The following is a 23,825-nucleotide window of genomic DNA, read 5'->3' as shown; positions in this document are numbered from 1 at the left end:
GCAGACATTATGATTAGTTACTTGTCTGCCTTACCTGCTCCCTAGCCCTCAAAAAACCAGATTTTTGAAAATCTCACTCTCCAGCACTTAGCCCCTGACAATGATAAATGTTTGCTGAGGGGACGTGTGAGACACGTGCACACTTGGCTATTATTTTCCAAGGGCAAACGTGGTCCCCACCTGAATGGAAACACAGAGTGCCCTTGGAATGCAGAGTGGGGACAATCTGTCAGGGTATTTGCAGTGGACCTTACAAACTTGGGGCCATTTTGCCAGAGACACGGAGGAGGGCATTCCAAAGAGGTGAAATTAGGAGCAGAAGAGCAAAGGTGGGCGGGGAGCGAGCGTGACGAGGGCAATAGGAAGTGACCTGGACAACCAGCTTTCTCTCAATTTCTCTTCACTCTTTACTGAACTCCCCAGTTTGGCTCCTGGTTTTGGAGTTTATCTCCACCGTCCTCCTGTGCCAAACTAGGAAACTTCCTTGTTCTTAGATATGGCATTGGGGGAGGCGGCACCGCCTGGGTGGCGTAGTCGGTTGAGTGCCCGACTCTTGGATTTCAGCTCAGGTCACCATCTCAGGGTCCCGGGATGGAGCTCCGGAAGGGCTCCGCACTCAGTGGGGAGTCCAGCTTCTCTCCCTCTGGCTCTCCCTCTCCTTTCCCCTAACCCTATCTGCGAGCTCTCTCTCACATCAATCAATCAATCTTGAAAAAAACCAAACCAAAACAAAAAACAAAGAAGAAATGGCATGGGAAGGTTTCCTCACTGGCATTTACTAGCAAAGAAAAGGGGAAGCCATCTTTCCTATCTGCCTGTTTGAGGTAGGTGTGGTGAGACTCTATTATTCACTGACTAACCATGGTCCTGAGTCACCACTTGGGGACATGCTGAGCCTCTCTAAAGAGTTAGGCCTGAAATTTGAAATTAAAACCATCAATACAAAGTCTGAATATATATTGCTTATCATTCCTACTTGATCATAAATTCATAAAGGGCAGACACTGTTGCCAACTGTCTTTGTAATAACTTCAATATCGAAAACAGGACAACAATCACTGATTCTGAATACATTAATGATAAAAAGAAGCCTGGATAGGTCATCATTTGGCTATGAAGAAAGCCAAGGAAAAAAGCTAGACCCTTACCCCTTCTGAAAGAACCTTCTTTTTCTTTCATGGTCTCTCACAGGGAATTTCTCCTCGCCTCCAACACTGCAGAAATTACTTAATGTAATGTCCTGACATAAGCTTAAATTGTTCACCCCACCAGCCCCCACGTCACCATAAAACTCTGGTCCTAGAATTGTTCTCACCACACATTCTGTTTGTGCGCTCCCACACGCAAGATTCCCAGATGTCTCACACCAACAGCATCACGGTTAATGAACGATTCAAGAAGCCTCTAGAAGGGAAAGATACATTTTTCTCCACCTGCGTTCTCTGTGGGTAGGTGGGTGGGGGCCCTGCTTCTCAAGGCTCACAGACAACACTGATGGCAGAAAACCCACATCTAATACGGAGTCCGTGTCACTTTCTATACTATCAGGAAAGATTCAAGAAGTCCTGTCCAGCAGTGTTCTAGAATTCAGGAGACCAAGGAAAAAGTCCAAAGCTCTATTACTTTCTGTCTGACCCATCCTGAGTGAATTAACTTATTTCCATGGGCCTCAGTTTCTTCATGGTGGTGGTAATATTGTCGGTCTGGTTTCAGGCTTATAGAAAGGGTCACAGGTATATGAATTCATCAACAACTAAAAATCAAAATAAAGATAAAGCAGTAGTAGTATTATCCCAGCAAGGAAGGCTTAACTCCTAAGTTAATCTTACTTCTGCTTTCTTCCAAGAAGCACACTATGGAACAGCAGCAGAATCAACCCCACTGCTCTCAGGGACAAGACACTGCCCCCGGCCTTCTCAGGTAGGCTTCCTGACTCAAGAGATGGTATCACTAAGCCCCAGAAAAGCCCAGCTGCTCGCAGAACCCAGAGATAGAATCTCTACAAAATCTGGACAACTGTCCAGAGACAAAGGGTAGGCGAGAAAAGACAGGAGTAGGAAAGAAAATGAGTTTCTGTTCTGCCTTCAATTTCCAGGGAAAAGCACCACTCTCCCCCCTTTCATGTCCTCCATGCTAAAAATCAAATCTTCTGCTTTAAAATGACATTCTCGTGGCTTAGAAATGCCATAAGCAGCAGGGTTCGGGAGACGGAAATGACCATTTCCCACGCATTTAGGGAAAGACTGCTACAGGGGCACACGGGAGGCAGCCCGAAGTGCCGGCCTGTCCCCCAGCCAGGGCAGCGGTCAGGCCCAAGGGCCACACACACCCTCTGAGGCGTGCATCTGAGTCCATCTGGGGTCAAGCACGTTGGGGTGCGAGAGAGCACAGTCAGCTTACTCAAAAGCCTTTGAGTCCATACAGTTTCAGTTTAGATAAAGAAAACTCTTAGTCCTTTTCTCCCATTTCAGGCCTCTTACAGAGGTTAGGGATCCCCGGATAGGGAAGACTCATTCCGAAAGCCTAGGGATCACAGCTGGGAAACGGCGAGCACCAACACACAAGGTTGAAGCAGAAAAGGAACGGAAAAGTGTTTGAGCTTCACTCTTAAATGACTTCATTTCCAGCGACTTGTGTTCTAGCTTCTCCATGGTCTGGGTTGAGCAGAGGATTTTATGTGTGAGGCTGCACCGTGGGCGGGGAAATATCTGGGCCCCCAGTGCTCAACTCATTATTAAGCGTTAATCAAGGTCACTGACCATTGTGGTCTCGCTCTTCTCATCTGTACGAGAGAGAGCCCCTCCCTCCTTACAGGGTGCATGTGACAATTAGATGACACGGTCCCGCACCTGACGTGCGGGAGCTGCTCGCTCGGTAAAGGCAGGCTATGTTACCCACGTCCCCCTCTGATCTTTCAGGATGATACTGACCAAGCAGTCCTCACCTTCCCCGAAGAAAACACTGGCAGTCAGCTTTCCTTTGAGATGGAGGGAGCCTTCTGGAGATGACGATTTTAAGAGAGAAAGAAGGAAAGGAAAACAGAAAAGACCTTCCAAACAGAGTGAGTATTCTGACCTCTCCTTGCCAAGAATCAGAATTCGATTTGTCCTTCATGTGTTTATCAACATGGGTTCTGGTCCTCACCTCTGCAGGAAAGGGCAGATCCTGGTATGAATCATACTGAAATGCAGACGAGAGAGGCACCCCCACATCTCCGGGGGAACCAGTCAACCCAAGAAAGCTTGAACACATTATTCTTTTACTCACCATGTTTACACTGGGGTAGAAAACCACTATTCTTTGGGGGACACAAATATTTCCTGCCTTTTCAATTTAGCAACTGAGCATGCTTTTCCACCACATAGACTGCAGTTTTGGAAGACAGAGTGGATTCCTCTGAAATACGAGATGCTCAAGTCTAAGAAGATAACTTAAGGCCGTGATTCCTAACTGAACTACGATTAGGGCGTCAAGACAAATGTGAGCTTCTCCAGTCTCTCGGTTTCAAAAACAGAATTTTAACCGTAGCATCATCTCCCCGCTGCTTCTGGCTACTGAACTGCCTGCTTAGGGTGAAAAGAGGGGGCAGCCGGACCCTATTCCCTGAGTGCTTTTGCGAGCAAGGCTGCTAAGTGGAGCAGTGGGGATACCTGGGGACTCTGGTCACTCATGGAATTATCACGCCACCCAACATACTTCCAATTCCCATAGATAAATGAGATCTGACCATGTTAGGAGAGATCACGTATGGGTCGTTCAGCATCTAAAATTTGCCTCCAACCAAAAAGAGCTCAGACTAAAGGAATCATTTTCACATTCCAGGTTATCAGAGGAAAATAAAACGAAAATTCTGTTGCCAAGAATTTGAGTCATTTCTCTATATACAACAACTTGAAGACACCTCCTCTTGGCTGGAAAAGAAATCCCTTGGGTGACTTATTTAGATCAAAGTCTTTGTGAAAACAGAAAATTCTACGTTCTCTAAGGGATACAGCGCTGTCTGAATTGAATTTCATTTAACTTAAAGTTTTGTGCCAACTTAAATACACTAAGACCGCAACACTTATAAGAAGGCATTCACCTATTACGTGCTTATAGGTACATGGAAAAGCTATTATGAGGATAATCAGCTCAACTATAAAATGAACCAGTCATACATAATGACAAAAACAGATACAAGTCATAAATTGCCTTTTCCCCTTCAGAATCCATGCAGGCAGGCACTCAGTACATTCTTTTGTGCAAAGATAAAACTTCTGCCTTGAATAAACAGTGCTCTCAGTCTGGTTTGAGCCGTATAAATCCACTGCCCACAAAACAAACACAAACAAATGCTGTTTCTTAAACAAAAGGCAGATGGACCCCTCTGCCCTCACCAAATCCCAGTATATACAACAGGAGACTGGCTGATGGCAGAGGCTGGCTGAGGGTCTCCGGGTGCAGGGACATGGAAATCACTGTCCACTGGATCACCGCTGTGCCCCAGATCTGGTCTCCTGGGCACGAAGGGCCAGTGAATGTTCTCTTGGAAGGCAAGTGGCTCCCCCACACACTGTACCCCGAACAGAGACCAAAGAACTGGAATAAAATATTACCTAAAGTCCTAGCTAAGTTTTCCACTGAACTATCCAAACAGACTCCTATCTCTCTCTCATCCTCTCTCTCTCTCGTGTAACTTGCTTGTATTTACCTTCAGGTGGTTTTCCTAGAAGCTATCAAAGTTCATTCAAAGACTGGGCAGGGCTTCTTGTTTTTGTTTTTCTTGTTGTTTTAAATTTTTTAATATAGAGAAGCATGTCTAGAGCACATCAAGCCATTAGTAAGATCTCAAAAGTCCTGGCCCCACAGTTACCCGATTGACCCTGGGCAAGTCACCTTCTCTTGCTGGGCCTCTGAGTCTTCACCTCTATAAAGGGCTAATCCTGTCCATCCTGTCTGCCAAGCAGGTTATGCTGATGACGAAATGATACCACATGAGGAAAACCATGTTTGCAATCTCCCAGGTTCTTACTACCCACAAAGAGATGGTGATGGTCACGACTGATCTAATACGAAAATGACCATGACCGCCACCACTTCCGAAGGGCCTCCTTTGTGACACAGATGATCTGATGGCAGTCTCCTTGCCAGCTAACGAAGTGATGTCAGATAATAAATAAGCTTCTGGTGGAAAGTCAGCAGTAACTAATTCTTTATATTCTCTACAGTGCTTGAAAAAAGGCTCACAGACACCAAGGAAAAACATCTTATAGGGAAAAAACACAAGGCCTTTAGATTTAGCTAAACTTGGTTCCAAATCCATCCCTGTCATTTCTAGTCGTGTGACCTTGAAAAAATTACGAAACTCTCTAAGATTCTGTGTCCTGATTTGAAGGACAATGGTTAACGTACATATTTGTGCGTTCCATCTCAGGCCTGGCAAACAGAAGGCGGTCCATGAGTGTTAATAAGTTAGTGTGGGCTCCAAAGCGAAGCAGGGTGTTTCAACCTTGTTCCTCCGTCGTTTTCCCCACTAATGCCTTTTGCACGAAGGAAAAATGTAAAACGATTAGGCCTTTACCGAATTCATAACAAACTGACCTGATCTAAAACAATAAAACAATGATGAAAATGACACAGAATAAGATGTATTAACCAAAAACCAACAGAAAACCCCCAACTCCTTGGCAACAATTTAGATCTGCAGGATTTGAGCTGGGAAATCTAGGCTGGGTAGAAACAAATGCCATCAAGCAAGAGAGAAAAGAAACGAGCCCACCACACACACGCAGAGGTCACCGGCAAAAGAAACACACAGTGAGTACCGAACCATGAATTCTAGTATCTAATGATTTTGATGAAAATACCATCAACAAGAGAAAGTTATGAAAATACTTGAATTTGTAAACCTAAGTCAAAAGATGCCTGAGATCAAAAAGGTACCCATGATCCAAAGTATCCCACACTGCCTTGATAAAACACACAAGTGCAGGGGTGGAAAGCGAGACAGAACAGAGCAGGGGTTCCCTTAGTGACGATCAGAAGTGTTCCTGCTCTTTGCTGGAAGAAATCACGGAGCTCTGGGCTTCCTGAGGGAAGACTGAATAGCAGCTGTTCCGAGCAAGCGCTGAGCTTCTACAGGGCTAGGGAAGAGAACGGAATCATTTGTTCTATGGTCGACTTCTGAAATTCTCTGAAAACAAAAAAAAAAACCCTTTTTTTGTTTCAGAATAATTATGAAATTTTTCTGTAAGTATATGAAAATATTACACAATAATCACAGACAGAAGAAAATTAGAATCCACAGAAGAGAGGGAATTGAGGCAATGGGCCTCTCCTCGGTTCTTTGGCCTCGAAAGAGACTGTCTTACAGATACTCGTGTGACACCTGACGAGGCCAAAGGATGCTCTTTGGAGTTCATGCCACAGAAAGAAACCTGTCCCTCCAACATGTTTCTGGAATTTGAAATGTTATGCTTTTCTTAAATAAATCCTATTCCTGGAAAGGAGTCTGGCAGCAATCGTCTTGTCATGGCCTTTGGAAGGGGATCAGATCTTTGAGGTTCTACTTGAAGGCTTCGAGTCCTTTTGCCAAGATCTAGGCAAGGGAGTCACAGGACAGAGGCTCACAGCTTGGTGGCCAATCCCTAAGTCATATCACTGCCTTAGCTTTGGAATCCATAAGCAGATTTCTGGGGGTTGGACAATGAGAAGAAAGAGCTTAGAGAAATAAAGGGGACAAAGGGCACAGACTATTTTCCAGTCCTATTTTTTTGAGGTGAATATTAAATAAATTAAATAACAGTTAAAACTGTAACAAAGAATTCCAGAAGTGGATATGATGGACCTGAAATAAAAAATCTGCTGTGAATAATTCAAACCATCTATCCAGAGACAAGGAAGACCTGCAGATCCATTACCTTCTTACCAGACTGAATAAATTCCCTTTTAACTTCTCACTGGGTTTTCACATACCTTATCTCTTGTTCTTCAGGTCAATGGGACCAAGGTGGGGTGGGAGGAAGAGATTAACATCCTCTTTTCATAGGTTAAAACACACACACACACACACACACACACACACACACACACCCTCAAGATTAACAGAAAAAAGGATTATTTAAAGGCAGGCATAGGGTTAGAACCCAGGTATCCCTAACGGCAGGCCCTACGCTCCCCCTCAACGCAAAAGCCTATGTCTGCAAAAGTGCCGGATGATCTCGGGGAGCGGTAATCCTTTTTCATAAGCCAATAAAAACTTGAGATTCTTGCTCCAGGAAAATACACAGACACACAATATTTCTTATTATTTTCAAGAGGTTTATGGAGCTTCTCCACTCCACTTGGAGCGTGATGAACCAAGGCTAAAGCCCTTTGGTCTTTGCAGCCCAGTGGGGCTGGCTGGTGGGCTTGATTGGGGAGATGCAGTTTTGTCTTCCGGCCCTTTCCTTTAATCATAAGAATCCAGGCACTTGTTAAAGAAATGCTTCCCACAGGCCACCAGTTGATTATTGTGGTCATTTGCACTTCCTGCAACTCCTCTCCTATAAGCCCCAAAGCAAACAAAACATGCCCCCAAAGCAAAACTAAAGGTCTGATGGCTTTCAACCCACAAAACTTCAAGAAAATGGAGATCTTCAACCAAACTACAAACATACAGAATCACAGGTGACCTGAGTGGGTATTTAGTTGACAGACCTGGCTTCTGGAGATGCTATTTCCAACAAGAAATGATAATGTTCAGTTTCCTTGCTTTCTCGTCTTAGATATATGGACTAATTTTTTTTTTTTAAACACACCCAGGGTTCTTGGTATCCAAATAAATTTACCCAGCAATTTCTCTGACTAGCACCCTCTGATGCCAGCACTGATCAGCTTACTAGAGGCAAAAGAATTACACGAAGAAGGACCCCAACCACACGGAGACCATGGTTGCCATTCAAGAGGCCCTGGACCCTGGAAGGCAGTTCCCTGTGCAAATCCAGTGACAATATAGATTTTATTTATTTATTTGTCAGAGAGAGAGAGTGAGCACAAGCAGGCAAAGTGGCAGGCAGAGGCAGAGAGAGAAGCAGGCTCCCCCTGAGCAAGGAGTCGCATGCAGGACTCGATGCCAGGACCCTGGGATCATGACCTGAGCTGAAGGCAGCGGCTTAACTAACTGAGCCAACCAGGTGTCCCAACAAATCCAATGACAATATAAAGCCTGATATCCAATAAAATGCCTTATCAGGGTCACCCCAACCTTCACATAGATTTGGGGGTGAGGCTTGGCATAAGGAGCATTCTGCTCTTTTTCTATGTAAGTTCTCTTCTTGTGCAGACCCTCAGGCTTCAGAAACCATTTTCCAGGGGAAGCAGAAGAACCAAGAAATACATGAGACTTCCATGAATGAGGGAAAATAAAGAAAAGGCCAACACTTTCCACCAGCATGTCACTGAGAAACCTGCACACGGTCTCACCCGAGCAGAGGTCACAGGCATGTACCCAACTTCCTCATTCTCATCAAAAAGGTTAACAATGACAGAGGGTCCCTAACAGCCAAACTGGCCCAGAGGGAGTCTGATTCTCCCACACTCCAGGCCTGACACCCTCCTCCTCCATAGACTGAACAGGGTGGCTTTCATTTCAGGGGCACTGATGGCTCCCTGGTGGCTAACGTCTGAGTGTCTAAGAGTCAGAGTGACAACCTGTTTCTTTGTCCAGCCTCTATTTTTCAGTTTTCAGGACATGCTCTCTCATTTTAACTACAATGAGCCTGTGAGGGTGATGCGTTTCAATTCCACATTCAAGAGGGTCTCTCAGTAAACCGTAAGTGCATTTCTTCCCCCAAAAGCAAAGCCCACGGGTACAAAAACCAAGAAAGTAATTATAAAACTGAGGAGGCTTCTCTATGTTAATAAGAATTTCATCAAATTCAATAAAACGTCGCAGCTGGGCATTTACAACTGAATATTTAAGTGCCCCTGTTTATACCAAGTTGAGGAGCTGAAAGGACCCAGGGCAACCTGGGCCACGGCTTGATGCTTTTTGTGGCCGTTGGGGTGAAGGTCCCAGCTCTGCACGAGCCGTGATTCGAGGCCAAAGCGTGCGCGCTCACTCGGACTCTGAAGCCGAGTCTGTTGAGCGACCATGACTTAGAAAGTCTCTCCTGCCTCTCTGCTGCCTGTTTTGAACCACAAGGCAAACAGCACACTGTTGAGTGTTACCTGACTTGACTGAAGAGCTATCCTCTCTGGAAAAGTCTGGAAGACAGGAGTAAGTCCCCAGCTTTCACATGCCGTTACCAGGATCGCCGAGCAGTACAGGCGTGCCGCGCAGCCCACGTTCTCACTGGCCCTTCACGACGACCCCCTGCGTGGCACCATTAAACCCTCTGTTCGCTGGAGCCGGCTGCTCGCCGCACGGCCCACGGCGCAGGTACACGAGCTCGTCCCTGCCACACGGGCCCAGAAAGACGCAGAGAGCACAAGTGCTTTCTCAGAGCGCTCCCTTCTCCAGAAGGTCAATCTCTAGGAGGCAAGTCTGCGGAACTGACACAGCGCGGAGGGAAGGAGAGGCCTTCCACACGCTGTCAAATAGCGACGCCCCCCCCCCATTACCTTCGCCTTTCCCAGCTTCACACAGTGAGCTCCTGCCAAAAAATAAATTGTGGAGTAACAAGATGTCCACCGAACAAGAGGCCAATGAACAAAAAAGCCAACCAGACAGCAGGACCCGAGAGAATTACACCTTCCTTCCGCTGCTCTAGAAGCCTATTTTCAGTTTGGGCTCTCTCCTGTAAGCTGTGGGAAAGAACTGGTAGATTTTAGGCAGGAGAAGAGCATAGCCAAATCCTAGGTTTATACAAAGTGAGTTCACTCTAGCGGCATCGTGCTGGCCGCCGTGGAGTCCAGTGGGTCGGGGGGCCTAGTGCAGTGACCCGGGGAGGGGACAACTGAAGCCTGGGAAGAGGTGGCAGTGGCGGACACAAGGAAGATGACATGACCGTGGGGGACTCAGCGGACCCGACGCCAGGTGCACAGAGCGGCGGGTGGGTAATGAAGCCAAGCCCACGTGTGTAACTCCTCACAGCCTCACGGCTACGACAGAATCTCGGGGACGTGAACACTCTTGAGGTCAGCAACAACGGATTTCACCTTTCTTTCCTTACCTTGGCAGCTGAGTTTGATACGCCGTGCGTGACATTTCTGATGAGGCCTCCGACATTTCCGTATTTTATCAGTCCAGTAACCCCTTCAGAAACATCATTCAACAGCCCCATGGGATTGCCGAGAAAGTCCACAGATCCCAAGATCCGAGCTGCCTGGCTGAGGAGTTCCTGTGAAATGGGGCAGACAGAGGAGATGAAAACAGCACCTGCTGAAGCTTGCGGGCAGAATGTGCCCAGCAAAGAGGCGAGACATCTGTCTCCTCCTCCATTCACGTCATCACCCCCAATGACCTCTTAATTCTCATCAACGGCCAGCTCCTAACCTTCCACGAGCTCCCCCCGAGCTCTCCCCATGCTTGCACCCCAGAGACGACTCTCAGTACTCAGAAATGCGCCTCAAAGCCATTCCAAAGAATAAATAGTTAAGACTAAACAGGAAAGACCCTTTACAAATATTATTAGCATATACATCACACTTCCTGTTGTTCCTACAAATAGGGAACTCAGCAGCAGGAGGAGAGTTCTAGAAGGAAAATGAGGGAAGAGAGTGGAGTCGAAGTTCCCCTCGTAATCGGCAGAGGGGACGGTGCATAATGAGGGCATGAGCAAGCCTCCACTGATTCCAGGGCTATCTGCCACGTCACTGTCCTCACCATTGAGTGGAAACACCGGCCATTAAGAAAGTTGAGGAAGGGAGCCAAGGAGGAGAGGAGAGGTGGCGGGAGGCGAGCGGAAAGGAAGCAGGAGCAGAATATATGTTAACTTGGACAGTTAATCTATTTGATATGATCTTGACTTCTCTCTTTATCAAAGAGTCTGGATAATAAATAAAAAATGGAAAATGTCCAACTTGATACGAAAATTTAGAAGTTCAACTCTAGGGCAAGATCTCATAGGCTCCAAGAACACTGAGGGGGTTGTTCAAAGTAGGCCCATGCCCAGTCAATAGAGAGGTCAGAGTATTTTGTGTTATCATTAAAGCATCAATTGAACCCTTAAGACTTGTGACTAATCTGGTGGAAGCCCCTGAGACTAGCTCTGTGAGGGACAAGACGAACAGCTCATAAATCAAATACACTGTTTCAGGATTTTCAGAATGTGTATGGGCTTCACGGGCTGTGACCTGACCCCTAACACAGCAAATGTTTAACTGGGCTCTTAGTAGAAATGCCTTAGTAACCAAAATTCCCAAACCACCAAAACAAACATTCTGCTTATGCTCCAGCCACTAAGTATTTTTCCAAAGCTCACCTCCTGGAAGTGTTTGAGGATATCATTGATGATGAACTCCTTGGTCTCATAGGGATGTACCCGAGTGAATGGATCCAGATTAATCACGGCGTCCTCAAACCGAATCAGTGGAAATCCCAAGGTACTTTTTAGAGCCTAGTTAGGGAAGAAAGGAAATGACATTTGATGGCCTTCCGGCGTCCTATAATTTTGGATTCCATGAAAGTTACAAGTCCTATCAATTTTCCAATGAGAGTCAAGGTTTTGATATTTATAAAGAAGGATGTTCCCTATAATTACAAAAGCAAAATATGCACAAAAAATATACATGTCACTCAAAGTAACACAGATCACATAGAAATAAACACTTCTAGCTTCACAGCATAATTCTTTCTGGTCTGTTTTGTGTTGAGTTTTCCTTTTTTTTTTTTTTTTAATATTTTATTTATTTATTTGACGGAGAGAAATTACAAGTACACTGAGAGGCAGGCAGAGAGAGAGAGAAGGAAGCAGGCTCCCTGCTGAGCAGAGAGCCGGATGCGGGACTCGATCCCAGGACCCTGAGATCATGACCCGAGCCGAAGGCAGCGGTTTAACCCACTGAGCCACCCAGGCGCCCCGAGTTTTCCTTTTTTGACTGAAGTTACCACACATAGAAAGGTACAGTAACCAAATGTACAGTTCAATGATTTTTTTCCCCCAAAGTGAGCACAGCAAACATGTAACTACCATCCGGGAGACCAGAAGAGTAAATTATTATTGATTTCATCTTGGAAGCAGCCCCCTCCCCAGCTGTGGCCTCCTGGTCACTACTCCCTCTTCCCCTAGGGTAACCACTATCCTGAGTTCTATCACCATAGGTTAGCTTTCCCTGCTTTGAATGTTACACAAAGGACACCATCAGTATGTATTTTGGGTGTTACAGAGAGCTGCAGTTGCTGAAATTTCATTGTTTGTATTCCAGTTTATTAAGCCATTGTTGTTGATAAACACTGGTGCTGTTTCAAGCTTTTGGCTATTATGAGTAATGCTGCGATGAACATTCATGGACATGTACATACTTTTCTTGAATATGTGCCTGGGAGTAGAGCTGCTGTGTCACAAAGAACATACAGGTCCAACCCTACTACATACAGTACTGCCCAGCAGGCATAGCCAGCGGCTGAACTGGTTTGCACTCCCTTCAGCAGTCTATGAAATTTCCTGTTGTTCTACATCCTCATCAACACTCAGTACAGACCGCCTTTTAAAAGCCAAACATTCTGATGGGTGTGTAATGGCATCTCAGTGTGGTTTTAAATTCCATCTTCCCAGTGATACATATATTGGCTGCTTGGAGATCCCTTTCTGTGAAGTGCCTACTCAAGTCTTTTGCTTATTTTTGTAGCGGGTTGTCTGTTTTTTACTTATTACTTTGTAGGTGCTTTTCTTTTTATAGAAGATTTTATTTATTTATTTGTCAGAGAGACAGAGAGGAAGAACGAGCACCAGTAGGGGGAGGCAGATGGAAAGGGAGAACCAAGCTCCCCGCTGAGCAGGGAGCCCAATGCGGGATTTGATCCCAGGACCCGGGGACCATGACCTGAGCCAAAGGCAGATGCTTAACCGACCAAGCCACCCAGGCATCACCATTTTTCTTATCCATCCTGTATACAAGTCCTCTGGTGATTAGATGTACTGCAATTAATTGCAATTCTCTTTTCCCATTCTGTGACTTATTACTTTTTAAATAGTGTTTTTTAATGAAATCCAACTTATTTATCTTTTCCTTTAGGAAAAGAGCTTTCTATTTCCTGGTTAAGAAATTATTATCAGGGCACCTGGGTGGCTCAGTCAGTTAAGTGTCTGCCTTCAGCTCTGGTAATGATCCCAGAGTCCTAGGATGAAGCCCCACATTGAGCTCTCTTTGCTCAGTGGGGAGCCTGCTTCTCCTTCTTCCTCTGCCTGCCGCTCTGCCTACTTGTGCTCTCTCTCTCACTGTCTAATAAATAAATAAAATCTTAAAAAGTTATTATCTATATCAAGGTCATAAAGATACTCCCTGTGTTAACCTAAAAAATTTTTGTTTTACTTTTCACATTTAAATCTATAATCTACTTGGACTTGACTTTTTTATATGGTATGAAGCAGAAATTGAGATCCATTTTTTTCCAGATGGATATCTAATTAACTAAGTAATGTTCACTGAAATGATCATCCTCTCCCCTATTGCAGTACAGTGTAAACTTTGTCATAAGTTGAGTAACTGAATTAACGTGACTGTTTCTGGATTCCTTTTTCTGTTTCATTTTGTTCTGCCTTCTACCTATACCACACTTTCTTAATTACTATAGTTTTGTAATGAGTTTTAAAATCTAACAGTATAAGCTCTCCAACTTTGGTCTTTTTAAGGATTACCCTAGTTACTCTTTGCCTTTTTCATTTCTAAATACATTTTAGAATCAGCTTGTCAATCTGCCACACATACAAAAAAAAAAACTTGGAATTTTCATCAAGATTGCATTGAATCTATGGATCAATTTGAGAAATGACAACTTCACAGTAGTAAATCTTTCAGTGTATTAATGTGGTATGTCCCCTTATCTATGTAGTTCTCGTCTCTCTTAATAATGTTACATTGTTTTCCATACAGAGGTCTTATATACACCCTTTGCTGGATTTATTCCAAGGTTTCTGCAGTAGATTAAAAATGGCCATATATTCTTTACATCTTATACTATTAGTGAAGGCTATTTCATCTGTACTGACCTTGAAATTTGCTTCAACCAAGAAAATGCAGTGGAAGGAACACTGTATGACTGCTGTGCCTAAGCCCCGAAGGACCTTGGAGCTTCTGCTCTGCCCTTTTTGACACTTCCACCACATGGAGAAGCTGAGAGACCATGTGGAAGAAGGTTCTCTTGATAGCAGCACTTAACACTTGACATGTGAGTAAGGTCATGGTAAACCAGTCAGTCTCAGTTGATTGTCAGATCAATAAAAACAGGTGAGTCCAACAGAAGAAGCATTCAACAGACTCCAGCCCAAATTGCTAACCCATAGAATTGTAAAAAAATAAACCACTGAGGGTTAGAGTAGTTCATCACATAGCCATAGAGAATGATACCATATTTGATGTTTTCTTAACACTATTGTAAATTACATTCTTCAAACTTTCCTTTTCTCTATAATTGTTGCTGAAATGTAGAAATACAATTGATTTTTGTACACTATGTCCAGTGACCTTTGTAAATTTATTTATTCATTCAGATAGTAACTTATGGGCACATTCTTTTAGATTTTCCAGGTACACATTCATGTTCTCTGCAAATAACAAAGTTTTCATTTTCCTGTCCAGTTCTTATACTTTTTCTTTATTTCTTCTGTAATCTTTCTAGCCTTATTGCGCTGGCTAGGATCTCCTGTATGACAGTGAACTGAAGTAGTGATAATGGGCTGGCTCCTTCCCACTGAGCATGTTTGCTGTAGCTTTTTTATAGATACATTTTATCAGATTAAGGCAGTTCCCTTCTTTTTTCTTTCTTTCTTTTTAGTGCCATTATTGAGATAATCATATTTTTTCTTCTTTTCATGTTGTTGATGTGGTAAATTATGTAATTTATCTGAAAATACTTACACTTTCATTCCTGGAATAAGCCCAATTAAATTATATTTTCCTTCTCATACACTTCTGTATTTGATCTGTTAATACGTTGTTCAGATTTCTTTCTTCTATGTTCATGAAACAATTCTGGTCTATAATTTTCCCTTATTTATTTTTAAAATATAGATTATAGTTTTCTGGTAAACTTATTGAACACACTTACATTTACTCTTTAAAATTCTTTTTGATAAAGTCAATATTTGTTTTATCTATGGGTCTGCTTCTAGTGTCTGTTTTTATTCTTGGTCCCCTCTCTTGGCAGGTCCAGTAATTTGTGACTGACTCTAACATTTTCTATGAAAACTTTTACAGATTTCACATGAGTCTTTAGTTTTTAGCAGGCAGTTAAAGGGGCTTCATGTAATCAGGATTTGGGCTTTCTCAAGGCTGGGTTTCAGTCTTTGTAACCCCTGGTCTATTTTACTCTTTATAAGGCCTGGTGTAGTGTCAGCGATATCAACTGACAACCAATTCAGTTCCTCCACTTTTAATCTCCCCGGCACCAGAAAACTGCCAAAAGGTCTACTTTGTTTTCCTGCCTCTTGACCACCACCTTCTGCTTGGCCTCTCTCAGATGAAGTTACCTAGAAATTGGTATCTGCCTCAAGACATAGAGCAGCTCAAACCACCTGGGGGCTCTTTTCTGCCTGTCCTTTCTCTGTAAGATATTAGCCCCTCCCTTGATTACCAGCTCTCTTAGTACCTAACATTTGCTATGCCAGCCCCAGGAGACTGCCAGAAGCCTTACTCAGACTCTCTGCCTTGACAGCTACTTTCTGCTCACCTTCTCTGACTTTCTCCCCATATCATTTAAAGATTAGGATTATCTCAAGAATAAAATCAGAGTAAATTTGGACTCAGTTTATTGAGTTTCCTTCCTCACATAAATCTTGGACCATCAGGTCCTAGGTGTCCTGGTCGCTTTCCAATACCTTCAAACAGACTTTCAGAGTTTTTCTCTACCAAGCTTTTCTTGCAATTCTCAGCTAGTCTGGCTCCACTATAAGCCAGTTAACAATTTCTGGATATGGTCTATTTTCCAATTATATTTTTATTTAACAAGATTGATAATTCAGGGATTTTGGACAGCATGCAAAACACTTTACTTCTTTGAATGTGAAAAGAATTTTTCATGCAAATAATGTTAATAAATCTCTGATCTACACAGAATCTTTCCTTGTATAGTGTGTAAGTAAAAATCTAATTGTGTGTTTTTCCAGATGGGTATCTAGTTGGTCTAATAATATTTACTAAAACCTCTATATAACCCCCAGTGAATCATAAATGCCTTTATGGTAAAATCTCATGTGTAATTTCATGCACTTTCTATTTTCTCCCTTATTTTTCATCTTTTAGCATGTATTTTCAGAGGCTGTCTTAAATTCTTTTGGGACAAGAGCATCTTTAACTGAAATGAAATTGTGTAATGGGAAGAAAATATAGATGGAATTTTTTAAAAACCAGAGAATGGGGAAAATTTTGGGGACTCAAATACGAACAGGCAAAAGACTGGTAATTTTGATGACATAAAAATAAAAAGCTTTCCTGTGATTAAAAAAACCCCAAAACATACATACATCAAAAGTAAAAAAAACAATTGAAAAACCGAAGGAAAAAACCTTGCAACTCATTTCAAAGACCAAATTTATAAAAAAAAAAAGCTTCTAAAATTACAGGTGATAAAAGACCATTAATATGATTTTTTAAATGGGCAAGTGATGCGACCAGACAGTTCGGTTCAGAGGTAAAAAGAGCCCTTATACAGATGAATCAGGAGAAACAGAGAAAAAGAAAACTGTGAAGAAGACAAAGAAACCAACAGAGGAATAAGAGGAGAACCAGAAAGGGACAGGGAGATCAGCAATGCTGACTGTAGCGGAGGACCCTACAGAGATGAGGATAGACAAAAGGTCCCTATATCTGGGCCCTTGGGAAGTCACCAGTAACCTCCTACTGAACAATTTGAGAACAAAACATTTTAGAGATTGAGAGCATTCTTAGGTTAATTCAGCCTAACAAGCTAATTCAGCTGAACAGTCTCATTTTTTAAAATAAATAAAACCAAAGAAATGTTAAGTGGATGACCTAAGCTTGTGCAGTTAGTTATTAGGAGATCTTAGACTCAAACATGCTCATTTTCACGACAGTAACCACCCATTAGGTGGAAAGCATGCAGACCAGAATGGAGGATTCCATTGTTTCTCCTGAAAAGCCTTCTGCTGTTCATTCAAGCACGCTTCATGCATCCATGTGGCACTGACTGGGAAACTGAGGCCCAGCCCGGCCTAACCGCTTTGCTTAGAGCCGCCCAGTAAATGCGCTGGGGGAGGTATTGACATCAGGTCAGCAGTCTTTTTTGCCAATACACCTCTGAGCATTACTTTCTTTTCAGAGAAGAGGAAATGAGATCCAAACAAAGGCTTAAGGCAAAAGCTTGTTTGCTCCCCAACTTCCTCATTGCAACCAAATACTGAAGAGGAACCCAACATAGGAGCAGAGACTCTAAAACCTTTACCAAATTGTCCAGACCCTCACGAGAGACTCCCACCCCTTTCTGAATGGCTTCTGTGCTTTGTCTGAACGCAGGAGATACCCTGGCCCTTCAGTAAAAATGATCTCCGCCTTGTCATTTATGGCTCTGGGGCCTCCCACAGTAGAAAGAGCCAAGATGCAGCCCTTGGTAGGAATTAATCTGCCACCTTCAGGTTGTTCGGGTCAGTCAAAGGGAAACAGACGAGAGGACAAAGAGCCAAACAGGGCTTTTTCCTGAAGTAACAAAATGACTAATCGAATACAGTAGTATACAAAATTGATGCTTATTTACTCAAGTAGCAGACAGTTTCCTGTTATAAAACGGATTCTGGAGAAAGCCATCTGGGCTCAGAAGCTCCTAATAAAACTAGGAAACTGTCTATTCCTACCTCCTCCAGACAAAAACCACTGAAGTCTTCCAGAAACTTTATGGAGTTGAAAGAGGAGATACCTGTCCATATGCCATAAGGTCTCGGATCACAAGCCAGTCCCTGGGCCACGTCTTTTCCTTTCTGAGTTTATCCTGCACTAAACAAAACTGTCTGGAATTCATTCTTTAAAGGTTTATTTATGGTACATAGAGACTGTTTATGTGAAGCAGGGTATTTGCCCATTTCCCTCCTGGGACAGTGTTTAAAACTACAGGCATAGTTCCCTCTCTGGCACTTTCTGAAATACAATTAACAATACTGGATCTTTTTTCCTTTTAACAAATCTGGTTTTTATTTAGGGAGGGGAGGAAAAAAGTAAAGGGTCTGAAGTTTCCCAACAAATTATTTCAAGCCTTTGAGAAGACAGTTTTAGGCTTTTTAAATAGTGTCTTTGTTTGAAATTCCCCCTCACCCCACCCTCTTGCTCTCTGACCATTAAAATGTGGGTTTTCTTCCAAACTAGATTGCTCAATTAAAGCCCTTCTTTTGTAATACCCCAATGCTCTAAATGGGAAAAGGACTGCTGTAGGCCACCTCGTGAAACCTTTGAAAGGCTCCTGGCTTCTTTTGATCTTTAAAAAAAATAAAAACAAAAAACACCCAAGTACATACAAACTACCTGGTTTTTCCGTCTTACCCTGCTACTCCCTAGTACTGCAGGCAGGAGACTAATGGAGAGGAAGGGGGAGGGGAGGGATGTGTCTGCATTTGTGAAATGGAGCTATTATCTCCCCCTTCTCCCATCACAGAGGAAGGAATCCAATCGAGATAGCAGATGGGAAAGCGGCTCTCAGTCCTTCTGAACAGACACTGTATCTGGCAATAATGTGCCCTCCCTGTAAACGTGAAGAGACTTCCCTCTGAGATTTCGGACAGCCTCACTTCTGGCCTGGAGTCAAGAGAATCAAGATAATTATTCCTTCAATACCAGAGACACGGTTACCTTTTAGTCAGACTCTTGTGAATCCTGCTCTGGGACAGCACTCCATTCCCTAAGCACATACTTTGAGCCATTATACAGTTGTCTCAAAGAGCACACGGCTCTTTCTAAGAGCTGCTAATAAAGGGATATTACTCTGTTAGGAAACTCTTTGAATAAATGACATTATTTTATGAGTCCCAGACTCCACGAGGAGAATTCGAGACACAGTGAAATGGTGACTTCCACAAGCTGAGAATTTAACTCTGAAGTCCCAATTCCCAGCACCCTGCCTGAAACAGTAATGTGCCCCATTCAGGATGCCCACCCCCACCCCCCCGCCCCGCCAGCCAGTTCATGACACAGCTGCTCCACTGGATTTCTGGAACAATCATCTGAAAAGGCCTTCAAAAGGTTCCTTCAGTACGGTGACAAACGGAACACTGGCCTTAACGGATCGCCCATGTACCGTTCACACAGCATCACGCATGCACTAGCAGCACCCTATCCCCGGAGGTCTGGACCTACTTCAGCTGTAGGAAATCCTACTGCATTTGTCAGGCTGGGGGAAAGTGTTTTGCTGGGAGCAATCTGAAAGGAACTGTTAGGTGTCTGTGTTTCTAAGTAAGATGATTTAAAAAACAAGAAGTCCTTAACTCTCAGGAAATGCTTAACATTGGTTTGTTGGGCGCATGCCAAGTGTTCTGGGGGAATATATACTTTATCAAACAAACCCATTCCAAGGGGTCACATAAGTCAAGTGGATACTTGTGGATATTAACAAGATAGTGGTTTTCCCATGGTTTTCCCCCCACTCCTAGGCTAATTATAAGTATCTTTAGTCTCCTGGGAAACATGAAATTAAAGCCAATCAAGCAGACAGGAGAGTCCGCTGTTTAAGGGCATGCCACGCTGTTCTCAGGATGGTTGCAAAGCAACTCCTGCCCCTCTGGTCCTGACCAGCATCCCCAGCTTGCCGCGGAAAAGAAGCGGCCACCCTTGCCCCGTTCTTATCCAAGTATGATCTGTTGATGACCAGACCATGGTCTCGTTACCTATAGGTCTGTTTTAGAAGTTGTGAGTTGGCAAACCAGGCACCACATGAGGCCCACACATGTGTTTTGTCAAGCTCAAAAGGTTTTTAAAGAAAACAACTCAAACTGGTTGCCAACATTTCAAAACCAGGAGATTCCACATAAAAACTCAGATTTCTGGCTTCGCTTTAGAAATCTGGAGATCCAGCCACACTGGGTTCATGTTGCCCTGTGACAGCAACTGGCCGGACCTGAGTCGAGGCAGCCCCTTCAGATGAAGGGCACTCGCCCCACACGCCACGGTCCCCACCGCGCTGCGTCAAGCGGCGCACTGCTGGACAGTCCCGGCAGGCAGCTGAACCGAGGTCGCCAGGTGTATTATTTGTCTATTCAGGTCTGCGGCTGTTCCTGCTCAGAAGAGAGGTCGTCACACAGCATCTGCGAGGAGGCCGCGTGGGGCAGTGGCCGTGTCCTGGGCTGGTGGTTGCGGGTGGAGGGCGGGGAGCAGGTGCCTTGACAACCGTCTTCCAGGGCAACAAACGAGAAGAACCAGAAGTAATGGGTCCGAGCGGCAGTGAGGCAGATTTAGCCTCGGTCTAGGAAAAGACTGTCTAACAAGCACCTGGGGCATCCTCCTGCTCCCATCACGGCTGACCCACAAGGCCTGAGTGAAAGAACTCTCTGAACTCCAACATCCAACAGCTCTAAAGTGCTCTGATGCCTTCCGTTCGCGGGGGGCGGGTTGAGGGGGCGGTATCTGGCACAGTGCAGCACGGTACAGGCTTCCGAGTCACGCGGGCTTGAATGTGAATCCCAGCCCCAGCCCTTCGTTAAAATGGATCTTCCTGCGGCAGACGAAGATGGAATCCAGGCCCTCTCTGTCAAGGGCAGGTCAGGACGGTCTGCAGGCGTGTTACATTCTGAGACGGTGGTGAGGGAGGCCACACCTCAGCGGTATGGGGCCGAGTGTGCGCCTTGACAGGAGTGGACACTTCTGGTCTCGGCCATTCACACAGAGGTGGAGAGAACCGGTGGGCCGGCAGGTCTTGGGCACAAAAGGCAGGTACTGCCTTGCTTGTAACTTTTCTCCTGAATCTGCAAGCGGCCCTAGGAAAGTAGGCTCTGACCTCATTGAGACAAGCCAAGAGTTAAGAAGACGGGTTTTATGTAATTCTGTTTGCTCTTAAGTATTTTAAAAAGTGCATGTACATCTACACATATGTCCGTATGTACACACATTATGTGTACACATGTACGTGTGTGTGTATATATTTTGAACCTTCTAAAAGGGAAGCCTGTAAAAATACCTGCTATCGAAGATGATCCTGGACAGAAAAAGCAAACAGGAAACATACTCACTCTTTTCCAGGGAAAGCCACTGTTTAAATCTTACCCAGAAATCCGCTCACCTTGAGATCCAGTGGTAGCTTGTTGGAGGTGAACACGCTCAGCTTGATCTGGGGAATGCTGATTTTGAGGTTTTCGAAGTAGTACCGAATTGGTGTTCCACCCTGCTCAGCCGTCTTATCGTGGAGGTTTTCATCGTACTTTTCCACCTCTGGTACAAGAGTAAAATAGAGAAATTAAAAAAAAAAAAAAAAGAATCTCCTGAAGTCTCACACATCAAATGCTAATGCTGAAAAATAATCATACAGAAATGTCAACATGTCTCCAAAGTTAGTTTTTCGGGGTTTGGTGCTATGTACAGTATCCCCATACCACTTCTTGGTAAAAGCAGATGTGCTTCCTGTTGTTTACCAAGAAAGTAAAATAGCCTAATCTTTCATGACTCCATGCCATCTGGCAGACATCATCTTTGGAAAAAATCATGCAGGTGGGGAAGCCAGAGGCCACGGGTGTGTGCTGGCAATAAGTCTTCTAGAAACCGTGTTGTTCTTATTATGATTATCATAAATGACCCCGATTATCTGCATTTATTTCATGAGATGATATATCCAAATAGCATCCCTCGGAGTAGAGTTTAACTGAACTATAATGAACGACATAACCAGTTGAATAAGGTACCTGAGTGCAAGAGAATGCCTTTAAAAAGAAACCGGCCACAGGCTATAACAAGCTGACATCACGGCAGCAGGCACCCGCTCTACCAAATGGCGGACGTTTGTGAAAGCAGCAGAGTTGAGGCAGATTTTTATTTTTACGTCTTGTGTAGTGAGAAGGAGTGACGTGGGCTGGCGCACGGCAATGTGCTCTCTGCCTTGCTCCTGTACCCACAACCACGCGGTCAACTTACTTTCCCTTGCCTTCACGGGCCTTAGAAATACAACCAAGGAGACTGTACCGATCTGCCTATCAAACAAATGTATGCTGTACGTGCTTATGGTTCTCTTTATAGAAAACAAGGGACGAAGTTTGAGAAAATGATGCTGCAAGAGAGACCTGCCTGTTTGTATTCAGGGAACCTAAACAGGGAGCGTGGAAGAGACATTCCAGTGAAACAAAGGCCAGGGTTTTATAAACATCTATACGATGCTTGGTGAGAAATTTATTTAGAGCAACTTACAAGAAAAGCATGTCCAGTAAAACTGAAAGTAAAACTTCCCAGGAAGGTGCCAAAAGAGCCTGGCTACCTGCAGGCAGGGTCTCGAGTGGCTGTCTGAGTCCAAACACACACCCAGAGTGGAAAACACAGTTTTAAATGGACAGAATCTTGCTTCTGATCCCAAATACACATAAAGTTTGAATCATAAGTCTGGGCTAAAGAGCAAAAATATTTTTCGTGTGTTGTGTCTAAGTATGTACATATGCACACACATCCCCAGTGGTTTATTTCTCTAGCCAACGTGGACATATAAACATTCAAGTCTATTTTATCATTTCTCAGTTTCGATATTCGGTTTTATCTTCAAAAGACTAAGCATTGCCGACTTCTTTCTAAGTTCTATATTCAGTCTGACAAAGGCCATGAGGAGGAATCTAAAATAAAGACACAAAAGCTACATGATTTCTGTAGTGACTGCTGGGACATGTAGGGTTTCCAATAGCTTCTCTCATTCCCATCTCTAAAGAAGAGTCAAGTAACTAGAAAACTTGGTAATGACATTAAGGCGTAAGGGCATGGATGTAAAAAGTTAAGAAGTTAAGGCTAGTCAATTTTTTTTTTCCATTAACTAAACCAAAGGAACTGCCGAAGGGATTTCTGATTCTTGGCCCCCAGTCTGTTTACTAAACAGAGGTTAGGAAACAAAGTGGTTTGCTAAATGACGAACATCATTTCTGTTATCCTCAAGCAGATGAGTCAACAAATGCACAACGAAGAGGAAAAGTGTGCTGCTTTCCAAAGGCTGAACCCTGGGGACCCCAAGACACCTCTAAGATGCTTCCTTCATGCTCGCATCAGCTACCCTCCGCAGCCCCCATCAATAGGCTGTTCTGAAAAAAGCCGCTTAGACACAGGCCTCAGCTTCTGGGCTCCGGCTGCGAGGTGTGAAGGGAGTCTGCTGGGTACTCAGAAGCCACCTATTTTCACAAGGGACTAGAAAAGGCCATTCTTGGGTCACTTCCCAGCCACAAATCTAGAATATTCAACAGTACCTGATTCTGCTTGATCGTAGCCAAAAAAACTCAGCAGCTTGAGGAGCAGTTTCTCTTCAATTTGCACTGTGAATCTCTGAGCCGTGATCATCAGATGCTAGAGACGGAGAGATTCTGATTAATAGTGTAAACACCAGAAGGAACTTTCATCTGGGCCATGAAGAAGGCCCCCAAATGACGTGGCACAGTTTCTTTGCTCATGTGATTTTGTAACCACACTGCCAAATGATTTCTGGCTCATCTCTCTCTACGTTGTTACAATTAGCCAAGAATTCCAGAAGAGGTTTAATATACAATTCACCGCCCTCTTGTTTGGTTTCCGGGGCATCTGTGTCTCCTTAAGTCAGG

The 23,825-nt window shown here is 44.0% G+C and overlaps 1 protein-coding gene across 7 annotated transcripts in view; it reads right to left on the bottom strand.

The window, feature by feature from the left end:
• VPS13D (vacuolar protein sorting 13 homolog D) overlaps nt 1–23,825 on the bottom strand; it is a 249,077-nt gene that overhangs the window by 70,591 nt on the left and 154,661 nt on the right. For all 7 annotated transcript variants that reach the window (XR_009399590.1, XR_009399591.1, XM_059375825.1 and 4 more), the window contains 4 exons: nt 23,478–23,574; nt 21,332–21,480; nt 11,385–11,519; nt 10,134–10,301 (listed from right to left, as the gene is read on the bottom strand). Coding sequence is in view for 5 of the 7 variants with exons in the window: in XM_059375825.1 (XP_059231808.1) it covers nt 10,134–10,301; nt 11,385–11,519; nt 21,332–21,480; nt 23,478–23,574 (549 nt within the window). In the remaining 2 variants the exon portion in view is untranslated. The remainder of the gene's footprint in view (nt 1–10,133; nt 10,302–11,384; nt 11,520–21,331; nt 21,481–23,477; nt 23,575–23,825) is intronic.

The sequence above is a fragment of the Mustela nigripes genome, chromosome 14 (genome assembly GCF_022355385.1).
Source record: "Mustela nigripes isolate SB6536 chromosome 14, MUSNIG.SB6536, whole genome shotgun sequence".
In the NCBI taxonomy this organism is placed as follows: Eukaryota; Metazoa; Chordata; class Mammalia; order Carnivora; family Mustelidae; genus Mustela; species Mustela nigripes.
Note: the sequence above shows the minus strand (reverse complement) of the source record. Positions and strands in the feature narration are given on the sequence as shown.